Source organism: Monodon monoceros, unplaced genomic scaffold, assembly GCF_005190385.1.
Source record: "Monodon monoceros isolate NGI ecotype Baffin Bay Population unplaced genomic scaffold, NGI_Narwhal_1 Super_Scaffold_15, whole genome shotgun sequence".
In the NCBI taxonomy this organism is placed as follows: domain Eukaryota; kingdom Metazoa; phylum Chordata; class Mammalia; order Artiodactyla; family Monodontidae; genus Monodon; species Monodon monoceros.
The window spans coordinates 21,964,970-21,983,107 of NW_021703771.1; the positions used below are offsets into that span (position 1 = coordinate 21,964,970).

An 18,138-nucleotide genomic window follows, 5' to 3' on the forward strand; every position below is an offset into this window, starting at 1 on the left:
TATAATGTATGTACTTTTTCTTTGGTTGCTTGTGCTTTTGATCTCGTATCTAAGAAACCACTGCTGAACCCATGGCCACAAAAATTGACAATGTTTTCTTCTAAGAGTTTTTGCCCTGACATTAAGGTTTCAGATCCATTTTGGGTTAATTTTGCATGTGGTATGAGGCAGTGGGTGCATACCTTTAACATTTGTTTATTTCTCAGGACAGAGGATCGGCCCCATTGGCTCAAGTTAAGAGCTGTGGAAAGGCCCCGGTAAGCATCTGCAGCCAGATTAGGCCAGAGCTATAGGTGGGACTCTGGTCACACACAGTCTGTGTCCTACATCAAGGGTTCAGGCCTATTTTAAGAGCAATGGGAGAGACGGGATCAGATCTGTACCACGCACTGGAGAAGATTCCAGCTGCAGTGTGCAGAGTGGGGCAGGAATGGAGACTTGTTAGAGATAACTGCACTAGTTGAGAGGAGATGGTGGCTAATTAGGGCAGTGGCAGTGAGCATGAAGAGAAGTGGAAAAATGCAAGAGAATATTCAAGGAGGTACAATGAACAGGAGATAAGACCAAATGACATAAAGAACTCAAAAGCAGGTATGAATAAAGTCACTGGTTTTATTGAGCAGCTCAAACTAGTCCTGAAGGCAACTTTTAAAGAGGCATTGCAAATAGCTTTGGAGCAATTATAGCCTCCCACAATGCCTGTTAAGAGTACACTTTTTTTTTTGGCTGCACCGCACGGCTTGCAGGATCTTAGTTCCCTGACCAGGGATTGAACCCAGGCCCTGGGCAGTGAAAGCGCAGAGTCCTAACCACTGAACCTCCAGGGAATTCCCAGAGTACACATGTTAATGTACACATTTTTCTTTGTTAAAACTCAGGTTCACTAAATGCATTCACCTTTCATATACTTCTTTGCAAGTAATAAAACAATATAAGCTTTTCAGTACTTCAGCCTAGGTTTCTGAACAACTAAGTCCAATTGTGTGAGGTCTGCCTGTTTACTGATTCTGCTCTATAAAAATACGAGGTCTCGAAGTACCAGAAAGTTTATTCACAGCCAAAAAGAACAAAACGATTTCTTACTCTCCTGAAATAGGAAATTTTATGTTTTCATAGTCAAAATAATAAACAATTTTTGAAGGTTTTTTAAAAAACGTAGTTGAGAATTTTGATGAAATTTATTTATTTCAGTAGAATAAAACTATAAGCAGCATGAAAATATAAAGTGCTACATAAAAGCCCCACAATACATAAAATTTGAAAGGTTTCACTGGTTTAAACAGTTACAGGTGAAACAGACATTATTTATTTTTTCAAGCATGCTATTTTAACTACCTTGATATGTGCTATGTCGGTCAAAGGAAAAGCCATGAGTTACCTAAACCTGAGGATTGGAGGAAGGAGTCCTAAGCCTTTACCTACCAGATCACACATCCGGTTTTGGCCTTATGCTGTCAATAAGGGGATAAATTGGGGCTTTAAAAATAATAGTTTTCTGAAGAGGCCCTTTATCGGGATGTAAGAATGGCTCCAAAGGCCAGTTTTGTTCATTAACCCCACAATGGGGGCCAGATCAACAACTTAAGGAGTTTTAGGTAGCAATATGAGCTGAAAGGGAAGAAGCAAAAGATATGCCACTTTCAGATACGTGTATCAGGTGCTTAAAAAAAAAAAAACAAAAAAAAACACAGCACAAAGAAGGAGATGGCCTGGCTGTTGATGGGTCAAAGAAGAGAGGCAACTCAGATAGAGGAAGATCTGTAGAACGTGAAATCTTCTTGGCTTAATCAGTTTTAAAGTATAGACACACCACGGAAACATGCAACGAGATCACATAGATCGAGGCTGGCTCAGTGTGATGGAGAGGAAATGGAGGGAAGATTGTTCCTAGCACACGATTAACCTCAGGATAGGGTGAGAGAATGCGGATTTCCTTCTTCTCAGGTGATAACATTATCTGGTCTTCCCCCGTGAGTCAGTGACCTCTTGCTAGGAGACCACTGACCACTGAACCAATATTTCTAATATTTTACATTCCAAACCAAGACTTCAGAATGTACTTTCTCATGGCAATAAAGTTATAAAATGGTAACCTATAATTTTCCTGACATACGAGGTCTTCATAAAGTCCTTGGGCCTTTTAGACTTTACCAACTTCAGCTGTAGATATAAGAGAAACAATCTGTAAACACTTTAAAAATGCCAATTTATTAAAATTTAAGAAAACTGTGTATTATATAATAGTATACAATACGTTCTTATTTTAGATGCAGACATAACTGGCTATAAGATGAAAACAAATTGTGTCTGATAGTTCATAGAACCAAAATCCTATCAGAGCAGGAGTAAAAATTAAATTTGCCTTTAAAATCATTTTACAAATTGTTTCTATCTTGTCCATAATTTCAGTTAGTTAAAGCTACATAAGGACTTTATAAATACCATTCCCCTAAGTATTCAAGATACATTATGGACTAATGGATTTTGTCTAATGTGGCCTTGTCTAGAACCCAAACATGATTTACAACACTGAGTCGTAAAAAAAAAAAAAAAAATTAACTTACAAATGCACTTTTAGAGCATAACCTATTTGAAAGCTGGGGACTGCCTGTATTTAAAAATTAAATCTTCATTAACAATACCCTCAAGAGTGCCCTCAACGCTGCTCTTGAACATGCTGAAGGTAACATTTTTCTGTGATTATATGTTCTCACCAGGCATTATTTATGATGATAAAATTATCTACTAGAGTCTGTGGAGCTAGCTAGCACTAAGTTATATACTGATTTATTGATCAATATATCAATAAATATATTGATATATATTGATATATTGATTTTGCACTGAAAATTATCTCTTGGGCTTTGATTAGGTGGGCAGTTCTAATTTCTATCACTGTTACATGGGCCCTGAGCTTTTATATTAAAATGGTACATGAAATATTTCAATATTATGATATTCCTGGAATAATTAAATTTATAGTGATTATAAAGCTAGGCATATAATACAACTCAAAAGATATACAATTCAAAGTACAGCAAACATTCCAATCTTAAGATCCTCCCATTTAACTTGTGGAAGAAAATCAAGCAGTTTCCTGGCTTGGATCCTTCCTTCCTTAAATCAAAGCTCTATGGAGGGTTGTTTTCCTTCTTTCTTTTAAAATCTTGTGTGTGAACTGGAGAGAAGGGGATAACAGCATATCAAAGTGGTTACAAAGCATTATTCCCTCTTCAAGTAACATCCAATAATAATGATGTAATCTCATTTCCTCAGAAATGTTTGACCAAAATAGTTTACTTTCACCGAAGAATGTTTAGGACACAAAGTCAGTCACAGAATGGGCAATTCCAGTATGTCTCATGTGAATACATTTTAAGCAAGCTATTTGAGGAGTTTTATTTTCCCTTTTTTTTCAACTCTTATCCCTATATCATTCTACATTAAGTAGAAACAGAGTACTCAATAAATGGTATTGAGTAACTAGTAATACTCATTGGAACTTAAAATACCATTTTTTATCCAAAAAGTTTAAAGGGCTATACAGAAAAGTATCACAAATTTACATAAAGAGAAGCTGAGGCATGAGAAACAACAATAAGTTATTTCCCTATAAAGCAGGTCATACAGAGAGACAAGGGACTTTGACTTCCAGTCCCTTATACTAAGCAGGACACAGTCTGAATGTCTAGCTCTATTTATACTGAATTATAAGGATCAAAAAGGAATGAAGGGTAAATACAAAATAATCTTTTTGTAAACAATTCTTAGATTATACCCAATGCAGAATGTTTAATGAAGTAGCTGAGTCACAGCTCTTAAGACACGAAACAATATTATAACTCAAAGTCAAATATGTACTCATTGGCCAGATATATCCGTCGGAATATAAGAGCTGCCAATGCCAAAGTCAAGATGACAATCAGCACAGCGGATCCGCCATGATCAGTGTGGTGGTCTCTTGGCGGCCGGCCCTGGGTCACAGCTGGTGAAGTAGATGACCTTCTCTGACCCTGCTGCCGGGCCCGGCGCTGTCGAGGGCTCATGGAGGTATCCTCAGCTACAGGTTGGGCAGGCTGTTGAAGGGACGCTGTTAAGGTGTTCTGGACTCCACACTATGAAATTTTAATACATTTTGTTTGAAACTGGCAAATAACACTTGTATACGTACATACAGGCTCTTCAACAGCACAAGGAATCTCCGAGCGCTAAATATGACTAAGGGCAAAACTATCAAGAATTCTCTGAATGCTGAGATTAATACTTCACCCCCCGGAATAAGCCAGCAACACAATTTATTCTGAGTGCTCACCAGGTAGAGGAGGGATTTACCAGCAACAAATAAAACAAGGACAGAGTTTGCCCATATTCTCCATAGATCGCTTTATACTCTCCTCCAGCAGCAATTCTAACAGTATCTGCTAGGCATCTGGGTACCTCCCTTCTTTCAGGAGAGTCAAGGAGGGAAGCAATTTGATTCCCACTTCTACATAAAAATTTGCCATATTCTAAATGGCAAAAAAGGGCAACTCGCAACAGTGTTCTTCCCCCAGTGTTATCTTATTACATCAACAATCATAGAACATAGGAAATAATTTCAAACCATATGTTCTTCATAATAATATTGTTATAAAAAACAGATGTGGTTTTCAAACCAGGCTTATCATTTCTCACAATCCCTGTCAACTGAATTGAACACAAGTCTAGAAGAACTGTTTACTGTGTGTTTGAACTGTGTTATTCTATGAATGTAAAGCATGAACTCTTGTCAAGAGTGCCCTGGGTAGGGCTTCCCTGGTGGCGCAGTGGTTGAGAGCCCTCCTGCCGATGCAGGGGACACGGGTTCGTGCCCCGGTCCGGGAAGATCCCACATGCTGCGGAGTGGCTGGGCCCGTGAGCCGTGGCCGCTGAGCGTGCACGTCCGGAGCCTGTGCTCCACAACGGGAGAGGCCACAATGGTGAGAGGCCCGCGTACCGCAAAAAAAAAAAAAAAAAAAAAAGAGTGCCCTGGGTATGTGCTGAGAAACACGTGGAGGTGGTTAGGGGAGACTCAGTGTATCCCCCTGAAAAGCAGTGGATGTCAACTGCTTTCCATCGTTTCAATGAATGCTTGGTCAAAGCATAAACACAATGCGGTACCAAGTGATTCAAAATCGTAAATGTGTTCTATAGACAAGAAAGCTCTACAAAATATGAATTCCACTTTATTTATATAGATACCTTAACTCTACCTCTAATAACCCAACAGTCTTTCTTATATTGAAAACAACTTTATGCTGATTATAATAGTGTCAAGACACATTCTTTCAAATAAAAAATAAGAATGTATGTTTTATTCAGAATAACTTTTTAAATTGAGTAATTACAAAAAAAGTATTGAACGAAAATACTTTTCATTATAGAAATTTTCAATATTTAGAAAAAAAAGGAATCTAATAATGTAATTCAAATACCTTTTTTTTTTAAAGGTAAGAGAATGAGCTTTGTCCTGGCAACAACTGTAAACACAGGGAAAAACTGCTGATCTAAGTTACCTGCAGAAGAAATTACATTTTAATTCTGACAGCACCCCAACATTAAAAGATTTAAATAATCTGAGTTTCTAAAAACTATCCTTTGGAAGCACTCAAATGTAGTGACCCATAACCCAGAGGTAGAAAGGAACTACCCACTCTGAGTTAAAAATAAAAGTGCTGGTGCTGAGTTAGAGGTGCATGAACTTGGACTTCCATACTCCAGGGCTCAGGAGCAAGGTGCTCACTGAAGAGCAGATACACAAAGCTGTTACATTTTATGATGTCTAATGTTGCCACACTGTGTCACGTAATGACTTATTACAACATTCCGCTGGAAATCTCCCATTCTTCCAGCCATTCAGCCAAGCAGATAAAAGTGTCTGATAGAGCAAAAGTACTCAGGGCTTACAGGGAAATGGGTTCTTAAGGAAAATAAAAAACAAGCTGGTAGTATCAATTCAGAAACTAGCATAAGAGACCGACTCATCTTAAAGCTTTGATTTTAGACATGTTGTTTTGTTCATTAGTTTGAGGGGAGAACACTATCCTGCCCATATACCTGACTGAAACAGGGAGTCTTATCATTACTAGGCTGGCTTCACCACTTCATAGATGTGTGACCCTAAGCAAGTCATTTAACCAAAGACTCAGCGCCCTCTCCTGTACAAGGATACTATCCAGTTCAGTAGTTGCGAAGGGTAATTAAAGAGGATAATGATATAAAGTGCTTAGGATACACAACTGCTTATTAAATGTTAGTCATTATTAATATTACTATCGATATATCCCTTTGAAGACTCCAGATTTAGGTAACAAAAAAAGTCATGACTTTATTTAGGACTGCTTTTCAGAACTTTATTAGTATGATTATTTGGAGTTGAAGGACTAATTGGACTAAATTTTGGTGGTTCATATTGAACTGCAGATGGAGAATCAAGTTGGCCTTAGCATTTTCAAAATGCCATAGGTTTGGTGGTAGGACTTTTAAATCTCTACTGTTTGCCTAAACTTGTTCAAACACACATATCACAGAATGAAGACTTAAGTCATAATAGTTTCCATTTCCTTCATTAAGATGAAGTGATATTTCTGGGAACGTAAAAGTATGTGACGTTTATATTTAATTAAATTACATTTAAATATATATAAAAAAATCACAGTCACAGATAAGTCCCTTGTTATATATATATATATAAAAGCTTTTCTATAGTAACCTAGAATAGCATCTGGGAGGGAGTTTTGTGTTTGCTTTTTAACACAAAATGAAATGGCTTATTCAGAACCTCAAACCCTGGGAAGAAGAAAACAGTCTGATAGACTGGAAAAACAAAAATCGACCATCAGTATTGTTCCCATTTCTACATAACTAAAAAATCTGCACCAAATAAACAGATGGCCTGATGTTATCTGCTGTATTTAGACTTTGGGCAATCTCTCGCCCCCTCAAGGCTAAAAAAACATACCTTATCTAGGATTTGATGTATAACATCTCAGTGAATTTATATTACGCTTGCATGTAAAGCAGCTACCCCCAGCCAAAACGAGGTTTCAGTTACTTCCACAGTGATCAAATTATATAATCACAGTCTGAGATAATCTGTACGTAAATGTAGTTAAGAGCTAAATTTGCAACTGTATGCAATTTTATTGTTTTAACCAGAATTGGTATCAATTACCTATACCTACGAAAAAGAGTTCTGCTTTATGTACTTTAAAATCTAAATGGGTGGTGATCATTTTGTAATGTATAGAAATATCAAATCACTATGCTGTGCACCAAACTAACGTAGTGTTGTAGGTAAGTTAAACTTCCAAAACAAACAAACAAACTCATAGAAAAAGAGATCCGACTTGAGGTTACCAGAGACAGGGGCCTGGGGGTAGGGGAAATGGATGAAGGTACAAATTCCCAGTTAAAAGATAAATAAGTACTAGGGGTGTCATGTACAATACGATTAATAGAATGAGCACTGCTCTTTGTTATGCATGAAAGTTGTTAAGAGAGGAAATCCTAAGAGTTCTCATCACAAGGAAGAAATATTTTTTTCTTTTTTCATTTATTTTGTATCTCTGAGATACTGGATGTTCACTAAACTTATTGTGGTAATCATTTCATGGTGTATGTAAGTCAGATCACTATGCTGTACACCTTTAAACTTACACAGTGCTGTATGTCAATTATATTGCAATAAAACTGGAAGAAAAAATGAGAAAAAAAATCAAAATGGAAAAGACTACTGTAATAACAAAACTACTGTTTGTGCAATCTAATTTACTGAACTACTTGACTTCTTTATCTGTATTCCTAGTATTTTTTTTAAAGTGCCAATCCTAAGATTCATTTATTCAACCAACAAATACCGATTGACCATCTACTATATACAAGGCACTATGCCAAGCACTAGGGATATCGTGCAGTAGAAAGACAGCCCTGATCCTCAAGGAGCCTACATTCTGGGAAGGGAGATAGACAATAAATAACTAATTATAAAATAAATTACAACTGGAATAAGTATAACTGGAATATGCAACAGGAGACTTGACATAGATTTAAAATAGACTAAAGACAGATTTAAATACATCACAAGTATTAGGAGACTGTCCTTATAGGTGAAAAATGATTACTACCCTCCTCCTCTCTGTAATAGGATGGTTCTATTTAAAAAAAAACTATTTATGATATAAAAAAAAATTAGAGGGCTTCCCTGGTGGCACAGTGGTTAAGAATCCGCCTGCCAATGCAGAGGACACGGGTTCGAGCCCTGGTCCAGGAAGATCCCACATGCCGCAGAGCAACTAAGCCCGTGTGCCACAACTACTAAGCCTGCGCTCTAGAGCCTGCGAGCCACAACTACTAAGCCTACGTGCCACAACTACTGAAGCCTGCATGCCTAGAGCCTGTGCTCCACAGCAAGAGAAGCCACTGCAATGAGAAGCCCTCACACTGCAACGACGAGTAGCTCCCGCTTGCCGCAACAAAGAGTAGGCCCCGCTCGCCACAACTAGAGAAAGCCCGCGCACAGCAACAGAAGACCCAACGCAGCCAATAAATAAATAAATAAATAACGATTAGAATTCTAAAGGTGAAAAGTAATCTGAATTTTTTTTTTTTTTTTTTTTTTGCGGTACGCGGGCCTCTCACTGTTGTGGCCTCTCCCGTCGCAGAGCACAGGCTCCGGACACGCAGGCTCAGCGGCCATGGCTCACGGGCCCAGCCGCTCCGCGGCATGTGGGATCCTCCCAGACCAGGGCACGAACCCGCACCCCCTGCATCGGCAGGCAGACTCTCAACCACTGCGCCACCAGGGAAGCCCTGAATTTTTTTTAAATACTGCAAGCTAAAACATTTACTGACTAAAATTAATTCACTATATCTCTCTGTAATTCATGAAATTACATAGGCAACACATAAAAATGATTTAACTCTTAGCATGCACTTTTTTCTTATACTTCCATCTCCAGTCCCCCAAAAACTTCCTTTAGAGCACCCTCTCCCCTGCTTTCTCCAATCCACTTCTTTCTGCCCATCTCACTCTCTGAATGGGAGAAGACCATTCAGTCCCACTTTATAATAAGTATTCCTGAGTAAAAGGAAAATCTGTATTTGCCCAGCTTCTATTTCAATTTTCCTGACCCTTTAAAATCCTCTATAAACTGGACAGGGGGGAAAGATGTGGCTACTCAACCAAACAATCTGTTACGAAAAAGACAGTTCCTCTCTTATATATAGGAAGGAGGGACTTCCCTGGTGGTGCAGTAGTTAAGAATCCGCCTGCCAACGCAGGGGACACGGGTTTGAGCCCTGCTCCAGGAAGATCCCACATGCTGCAGAGCAACTAAGCCCATGCGCCACAACTACTAAGCCTGCGCTCTAGAGCCCATGAGCCACAACTACTGAGCCCGTGTGCCACAACTACTGAAGCCCACATGCCTAGAGCCCGTGCTCCACAACAAGAGAAACCCGTACACCGCAAGGAAGAGTAGTGCCTGCTCACTACAACTAGAGAAAGCCCATGCACAGCAATGAAGACCCAATGCAGCCAAAAATAAACAAATAAATTTATTAAAAAATTTAAAAAAAGAAAGTCAGTGTTTTCCCCCATAATCTTAATTATTTAGCAACAATCCAGTCAGAGTTTCTTAATCAGTCTCTCCAATGACCAAAGCCCGCTAATGTTTAGACAACAGGTCAGGGCACAACTAATAAGACCCATAGCATCCGTGTAATCTTTCATTCAATAATTATTTATTAGACACTTACTATGTACAAGGGAGCACCGTCCAACAGAACTTTTTGAGATAATAATGTTCCATATCTATGCTGTCTAATGCAGTAGCCACTAGCCACGTGTGGCTCTTGAATACTTGAAATGTAGCCAGTGTGACTAAGGAACTGAATTTTTAATTTAGTTTCATTCTGAATAAGGTAAATACAAATTTAGATAGTCACATGTGGCTAGTGGCTACTGTACTGGACAGAGATGGTCTAAGGCAAATCTTTGACTCCAGGCCTTTAAGTCAGTGCCTTAATGCCTTTAAGTCAGTGCCTTAATGCAGCTTAACAAACCTTCCAGAGATAGAGTGCCTATTTAGAAAGCAGCTAATGTATGTATATTTTGTTTCATCCAGAGTCTAGCACTATATTGAAACGAACTTTTCAGAAAAGTCATAGAATTCTGGAAGGACAATAGGACCTAAAATTTGTTTAGTCCAGCCCCATTTAACAAAAAAGAAGGCTCAGAAGATATGAATAACTTGCTTAAGATACTATAATTCGGGCTTTCCTGGTGGTGCAGTGGTTGAGAGTCCGCCTGCCGATGCAGGGGACACGGGTTCGAGAAGATCCCACATGCCGCGGAGCGGCTGGGCCCGTGAGCCATGGCCGCTGAGCCTGTGCGTCCGGAGCCTGTGTTCCGCAACGGGAGAGGCCACAACAGTGAGAGGCCCGCGTACCGCAAAAAACAACAACAAAAAAAAAGATACTATAATTCACTAGAGGGAGAGCTAGGCTAGAACCCAACTGTTAGGAGGACCAAAATATTCAGATATTTCATCTAGATATCGCCTCTTCTACTGCAAATAATGACAGTGGTATAGATATAGATATAGATATAGATATAAAAGACAAGAGCCATACCGATGTACTTGCTGTAGCACCCTGGAATGTTGTAGGTATATCATCCTGTAAATCGTTTAGTGAAAAAGAGTGGTTTAAGTCCGACTCAGTGATAGTCTTTCCAGATGAATTGACTTCTGCCTATAAAAAAAAGATACACCCAAGAGCAGTGTCACAAGAGGAGATGTACAGAATAACCCACAACCTACTAAGTCCTCTCCTGGATTTATTTTAATTAGTACTTTAATATCAACTAGTCAGTTAAGCACTGAGCATTCATTCGTGTCCAATACTGTGCTAGATATTTTAGGAAGAGTAGACAATACCTATTCTCAAGGAGCCGTTACTTGGTGAGGAACAAAACTAACACTTCTGGTTCACGATCCACTCCAAAAAGCTCTAAAAACTAAAGTTTTTTGTAGTTTTCAGGCAAAGTCTGACATGTGAGGCTATTAACAGTCTTGATCGCACATTACTGTAAATATTCCCAGGTTTGCTGATGAGATATTAATAGATTTGATTATGGGGTGCTGCCCTAGATCCCACTATGGATGTTAGTATAGGTTTAATATTTCTAAAATCTGAAATTCTGATGTACAAAAGACATCTGGCCCTAAGATTTTCAGAGAAGTAATGTTAAGTACAATAGGAAGGAATTGTACTTCTGTACTTTCAGAAGGAAGAAAATAACCAACATTTATTAAGCACCTCCTCTTCCAGGCACCGCAGTAAAATAGAAGAGAAAATTTCTCCCAAGAACTGGACATGGGAGGATATACAAGATGTAGAGAGGGGAGAAAAGGGAGGAGGCAGCATGTTGCTTAAGGCAGGTTGACTTTTATTGATGGAGCTAAAAATTAAATTCCAGAAGTAATTATATGCAGAGCAAAAGGATGAGAGACATGTCAAAATATTAATAACAGCTATTTCTTGGGGATGGGATTATGCATGATTGTTACTTTCTTCTTATTGTTTATCTATATTTTCTATAATAATAGTTAAAATGTATTAAGCACCAGAGACAGTTCTAAATGCAATACATTTAAATGAGCATTAACTCAATTCTCGTAAGAATCCTACAAGTACCATTATTATTCACAGATGAGAAAAAGGTACAAGGTAAGTAATATGCCTGATGTCCTACTACCAATAAGCAGCAAAGCTGAGATTTGAACCCTGGCACAGTATACCAGAGTCTAAGTTTTAACCATTACTATGCTATAATAATAATGCTGCTTCTGTGAATATATATTATTAGTTTTATAATAAGAAAAAATTATTTGTAAAAACCTCAGTGAGACAGAACTACATTGCTTTACTTTCTGTCCAAAAGTTGGCAATAAACAAAAGGGCTACAGAATTAGAATTTATTTACAAATTTAGAGTACCTTGAAACTGATTTGTCTAGCCAGTTCCTTGGCTTCTTGGTCAGCCTGACTTGAATCGCTTCCAGATTTTAAAGGCAACAGGACATCCTTCATGGCAAAGCCACATCCCTCACAACAGAAATCTTGTGATCTGGTAAGAAGTAATTTTTTGATGGGTATAAATCAAATACTTGAAAGTTAATCCAAGACAGTCAAATACTGAATGATTAAATTTAAAAGATCACTCAACAATTCCGTGTCACACTCATCTATATGCAAATGAGACAATTTTGGCAATAATTATAGTTCTGAGACAAATACACAAGTTAAACTGTTTTTTAAAACAATCCATGTCAATTATAGCTCAATTTTAACAATCTGAAATTTAAAAAAAACAAAAACTAGGGCTTAGATTTCATTTTTTCCTAACATACTGCCTAAATAAAGTAAGCTTTAGATCTGTAAGACAAAACATACAAATTGTTTAACTACACTGTCCTCAAGATCACACATAACAAGCCTATGTTAAGTCTATTTAAAAAGTCCATTTTAAAGCTCAAATCGGGAATTCCCTGGCAGTCCAGTGGTTAAGACTTGGCACTTTCACTGCTGTGGGCCCGGGTTTGATCCCTGGTAGGGGAACTAAGATCCCACAAGCCGTGCGGTGCAACCAAATAAAAACAAATTTTTTTAAATAAAATAAAATAGAATTTACAGACATTTCCAAGGAAAAACTCACAAACCCTACTCATCAAAATAGTAGTACAACTTGAAAGATCAGAGAACTTGTGGAAAACCCAGACAACGAAATTCATCATTCATTATAATAAGTAGAGGCTCAAAATAAGCCTGCTAACTAGACTATTTCCTAATATTAATTTGTTTCTGTATGTTTTTATTTTCTTCTTTGTATGACTGGAAGTAAATGTGTATAATATGCAGAAATATATATTGTTACATTGCTGAACTTTTAAAAAAACTATTTTGTCCTACTTCTAGTTCAACAAAATAAGAGTCTTAGATCTTGAAGAATATACTATTTATAACTTCATGTAGACAAAATATATGTAAAAGTTGTGTTAATTTAGTGTTTTTTTTGCGGTACGCAGGCCTCTCACTGTTGTGGCCTCTCCCGTTGCGGAGCACAGGCTCCGGACGCGCAGGCTCAGCGGCCATGGCTCACGGGCCCAGCCGCTGCGCGGCATGTGGGAACTTCCTGGACCGGGGCACGAACCCGTGTCCCCTGCATCAGCAGGCAGACTCTCAACCACTGCGCCACCAGGGAAGCCCTAATTTAGTGTTTATTGATGAATGTTTTTTGTTTCAATAGAAGTAGCATTGCTGTCCATATCCTTTGAGAATCAGTTGTATCCAAATTATTTACCTTAAAATGTGTTCACTTTTAACTGAGAAGTCAGACGAAGTTTAAAGGAGAAAGTTTATTTTTAATATATTAGTATTAGTTTATCCACAAGGACAGTATGCTACCATGGTTGAATGCAAAATCATGTTTTAGAAAGCCTGTATCACAGACTAAGAACCTAGAATATATAGAGTGAGAAGTCTAAACAAAAAGTTTTTTGGTTTTTTTTTTTTCACCTTGTACATGAAATTAACTGGATGGAAGTATCAAGATAGAAAGTCGACATAGGAAATCAAAACAAATGCTATGTACTCCAAGTACATATTATAGTTTGTGAATAGTAGCTGCAAGGTATATACCAAACTTGGGAATAAGGTTTAAAAAGAAAAGTTGCTGATAAAACAGGGAGTCTATCAAATCTTCCTGAGGCTAAAGTCTATCTGATTTAACAAACATCTATGGAGGGCCAATTCTGGGCTGTGCTAGGGTAAGATATACTATAATTTAATTAACATAATAGGTCTGAAAGGTGGTAGGCAGCAAAGTCCAGAACAGGACAATGATCAAAATCAAGAATTAGGGCTTCCCTGGTGGCGCAGTGGTTGGGAGTCCACCTGCCAATGCAGGGGACGCGGGTTCGTGCCCCGGTCCGGGAGGATCCCACATGCCGCGGAGGATCCCACATGCCGCGGAGCGGCTGGGCCCGTGCGCCATGGCCACTGAGCCTGCGCATCTGGAGCCTGTGCTCCACAATGGGAGAGGCCACAACAGTGAGAGGCCTGCGTACCGCAAAAAAAAAAAAAAAAAAAATCAAGAATTAGTTTTAGCACTACTCAAAGGAGAGGCTACTCTGAATCTAATGACTAATCTGGGTTATACAGACAGAATGTACTTGAAAAAAACCAAGAAGGCAATACCACTGGGAAACTACAACTTGATAAAGAAAATCTTTGCTTTATTCCAGATCATTTATTGAGCACTTGCTATGGGGCAGATGCTACAGATACAAAGATGATAAAATGGATTCCCTCCCTGCCTTCAAGGAGTTTTTAAACTTTTGTGGAAAGCTACATACATATCATTACTCTGGCTCTTTTCCATCTGTAAAACTGCCCAAGTGGAGATAAATGACCAGTACTATCTTTTAGAAGGTATCGCTCATTGTAGGTTGATATTATCAACTACTTTTTAAAACTAGATAGCATGAAACAAATTCTTTAGAGTCTGGTCGCCCCTGGGGAGATTGATACAACTGAATTTCTGAAATAGCAAAACTAAGACTAGATCCTGTAGAACCAAGGTGAGTCACAAAGAGACAGAGCCTATCTCCTAGTAGCCATTATCCAGAACAGTATTCAGATCGTAACAAATAAGGAAATGCAAAACTTACTTTTTCGCAAGGGTTCTTCTTTCCTCAGGTGTGTAATCTAGAGAACCTATGGCTCCCTCTCCTTTTGTTGGCATAAACCCAATGATGGCTAATAATGCTGTTCTTACTGAAATAAAAAGTAAACATCAATCTAAGTTGCTCTGTAAAAGGAACTGGGTTTACTCTGGAAAGAGAAAAAGAAAAGACTCATAGGGTTTCACTGAAGAGGTACAAGTAGGGGATTGTATTAAAATGATGCAAAAATCTAGACAAGGAAAAGAATTTTATTATTTATTCAATAATATCAAATTATTTATCCAAAACAGCTTCAACCTCAAGAGAGTATTATACATTATTATTATGAATTGACTAAAGTTATATAAGATTTATATTCGCTTTAAATACTCACTACTCCATGAAGGCTGCCAAGTTTCAGGATGATGTCCCGAGATGCTCAAACAGATTTTCTTGCCTACTTCAAATCGTCCATTAGCCTTAGGAATAAATAAGGTATTTTAAAAGTTATACATGTGTGTGTTTAATGTTTTATACTTTAAAGTATAAATATATTTTATATATAAAGAACTTTTAAAGATAATTTTTTAGAGAATTTTAAAAGGATGGAACCTCCAAGGGGATACAGATTTTTGTCCTCTTACAGATACTCCACAAATATTTGCTGGATTCTGAATGAATAATAAAAGCTGTTTTTAGAAGTTGTAGCAGCTTTGTGAAACTGAGTTGCACAAGTGACATCTAAATAACTGACATATAAAGATGTCCTGATATCCTTCTCTGTGCCTAGTATGGTGCCAGACTCTGGGAAGGATCTAAAAGAGAAGAAACTAGATACTGGGGAGGAAGGCTCTGAGATGGGAGTGATTCTCAGAAGGATGATGCAATTTCATACAGGAACACAGAAGTGAAAGATGAGAGAGAATGATGTCAGTTCTGTCTTGGCAGAAGAGCTACTGATGATGTCCGGCAGGCAGGCAGAAATACAGACATGCTGGCATCAGAAGAAGAGAATACATTTCTGGTACCTGACTTTCACAGAGGTGATCGTTGAAACCATTTCATAGGAATAAGAGAAAACAGCTGTAGTCTGAACTCGTAGACTATCCATACTGAGGGGAAGGATAGGAAAAAGAGGCATGAAGTTAGAATATAAGTTCCACGTGGGCAGAGAATTTGACTTATTCTCTGCCACACCCACAGGGTGCATGACACGTGTTTAATAAATATTTGTTGAATGAAGGCTGGAGAAGACTTTTCAAAGAGAGGAAGTGAATCAGAAAGAGTAAGTACTGAAAACCAGTACACATGACAATACCATCGGTGAACAGCTGCTGCCCCACTGGCCCCCACCAGTTTCCCCACGCACCAGCCCTCCCTTCAGAACACCTGGCTCTCCCCACGATCTAGCAACTAGAAGAAGGGAAGGGCCCCTCCAGGGCCTCCTGCTCCAGCCCTACTGCCAGCATTAACAATTCTCAACAACACCTAGTGTTTAGTAAGCAGCTTCTATATGCCAGGAACTTTATAGTGTGATTATATTTACCATACACATCCCTTTTGACAAATGAGAAAACTGAATTTCAAAAAGATTATGTAACCTGCCCGTGGTGTAATGGAAACCGCACTGGCCAGAATCCAGGGCTATTGGCTCTAAAACTAATGCTCTTTCCACTACACCAAACACTATAGGTAAAAGCAACATTAACTTGGTGATGATGAATATCTTTTCTTTTACCATTTGCTAACCCCATGTGTATCAGATGTTTAACTTAAACTTAGATGGAACAGGATGAAGATTGAGAAGAGGTGGTGAGATTTCTCAGACTGGTCTCTGAGGCTGGTGTCTTAAGCCTGTTTAAACAGGGTGCTATGTGTGGGAACCAGAGCACAACAGGCTAAACTAGAGTTAGCATGTCTTGAAGGTTATCAGAAGAGAAAAATAAGACTGCAGCTTAAAGTGGTAGCAGAGATATGGGAAGGATTTTGTGTTTTATTTTTGCTTCTTTCAAGGTTAAGGGATAATTAAACACACATAGATGAAAGGAAATGAAGGAAGAAAAGCTTAACACTTAAGAGAGGAATTTACTGATGGAATACTGTCCCAGGAAATAAAAGAGAAAACTGGATCAACAGCTTTCCTTTACATGGAGATAAAATATGTGAAGATGGAGAGAAATTCTAAGATATGAATAAATAGTAATAACATAGCTAACATTTATTGAGGACTGTGTCCGTTCTTATTCTAAGAGCTGCACGTAAAGATGAGGAAACTCAAGAACAAAGCAAAAGAAACGTGAGAAACTGAAGGAGATAACGTGATTAAGAGGTACAATAACAGTAACTACCCTTTATTGAGTACTTACCATGTGCCAGCCTAGCACTTTGCATACATTAATTCACTGAATCCTAACAACCACACTATGGCAATTAGTATCATGAGTACTTCTCAGATGCTTCAACTTCCTAGGAATTTTTTTCCAGAAAAAAATACAGTCCGAGGTCTGGTCTCCAAAAGCAAAGTTATAATAATAATGGTCCACTTTATTTCTTAATGAAAATGAGTATGCATGCACACTTTACAGCCACCAGGAAGAGTTACACCAGAAGCATTCCAAAAAGTCAAGAATTCTTACCGTTAGGAGAATAATGCTTGGTGGTTTCATGGGATACTCTGGTGGCAGTACTATTCGTCCATGATAAACTCCTCCATCAAAATCTGAATCTGGGGGCCCTCTAACTGTGAAGTGCCATTCAAAAAGGTTATCCTGAACAAAAACAATAACCAACAAGGAATCAAGAACATTAAAACATTTTTTATCAGTGAGTATTAGAAACATGGGTGCGAAAAATTAACGTTTTATAATACTGCTAGAACAGTTTCTAATGCACACAATGTCTCAAGTATAAAAGTTATAAATAAAAGCTATTAAATCTAGTTTTCATGTCCCATAAGAGCTAAAATGTTTTTAAACAAATGCATTTTAAAACATCTGAGCATTGTTATATATTCATAAATAAGATTATAGATTTACATATTTCCTATTACTTTAGCTCCATTTATTTTCTCTGAAAATCTCTTCTGGAGCCCTGAAGTTTTAATCTGGACTAATTGCTTTCTTGACACATTCCAAAATTCGTCACTTGAGTGTCTTCTAGGTTTACTGGAATCTCAATCTTCCTCTGTATTTATTTGTTGTTGTTGTTTTTTTTGTTTTTGCATTATTTTGATGTGGTTTATTGTCAACTATGTGCCTCTGAAAGGAATACAAGGAAGAAAATTTGTGTTCTGGTATGTCTGAAAATATATTTATTTTGAGTTCATGCTTGATTGTTTTCTGGATGGAGATTTAATTAATTAATTAATTAAAAAATCATTTGATCTAAAAAAA

At 38.0% G+C, this 18,138-nt stretch overlaps 1 protein-coding gene across 2 annotated transcripts in view; it reads right to left on the reverse strand.

The window, feature by feature from the left end:
* Positions 1 to 18,138, reverse strand: part of LOC114896062 (ubiquitin-conjugating enzyme E2 J1) — a 69,613-nt gene that overhangs the window by 41,904 nt on the left and 9,571 nt on the right. Inside the window, exons 3-8 of one of the 2 annotated variants that reach the window (XM_029223916.1) lie at positions 17,383 to 17,514; positions 15,141 to 15,225; positions 14,753 to 14,858; positions 12,021 to 12,150; positions 10,654 to 10,773; positions 3,497 to 4,115 (exon numbers count right to left, since the gene is read on the reverse strand). In XM_029223916.1, coding sequence (XP_029079749.1) covers positions 3,837 to 4,115; positions 10,654 to 10,773; positions 12,021 to 12,150; positions 14,753 to 14,858; positions 15,141 to 15,225; positions 17,383 to 17,514 — 852 coding nt within the window. In that variant the 3' untranslated portion in view covers positions 3,497 to 3,836. Of the gene's footprint in view, positions 1 to 3,496; positions 4,116 to 10,653; positions 10,774 to 12,020; positions 12,151 to 14,752; positions 14,859 to 15,140; positions 15,226 to 17,382; positions 17,515 to 18,138 lie in introns of those variants that run through there. The other variant, XM_029223915.1, reaches the window with a different exon arrangement.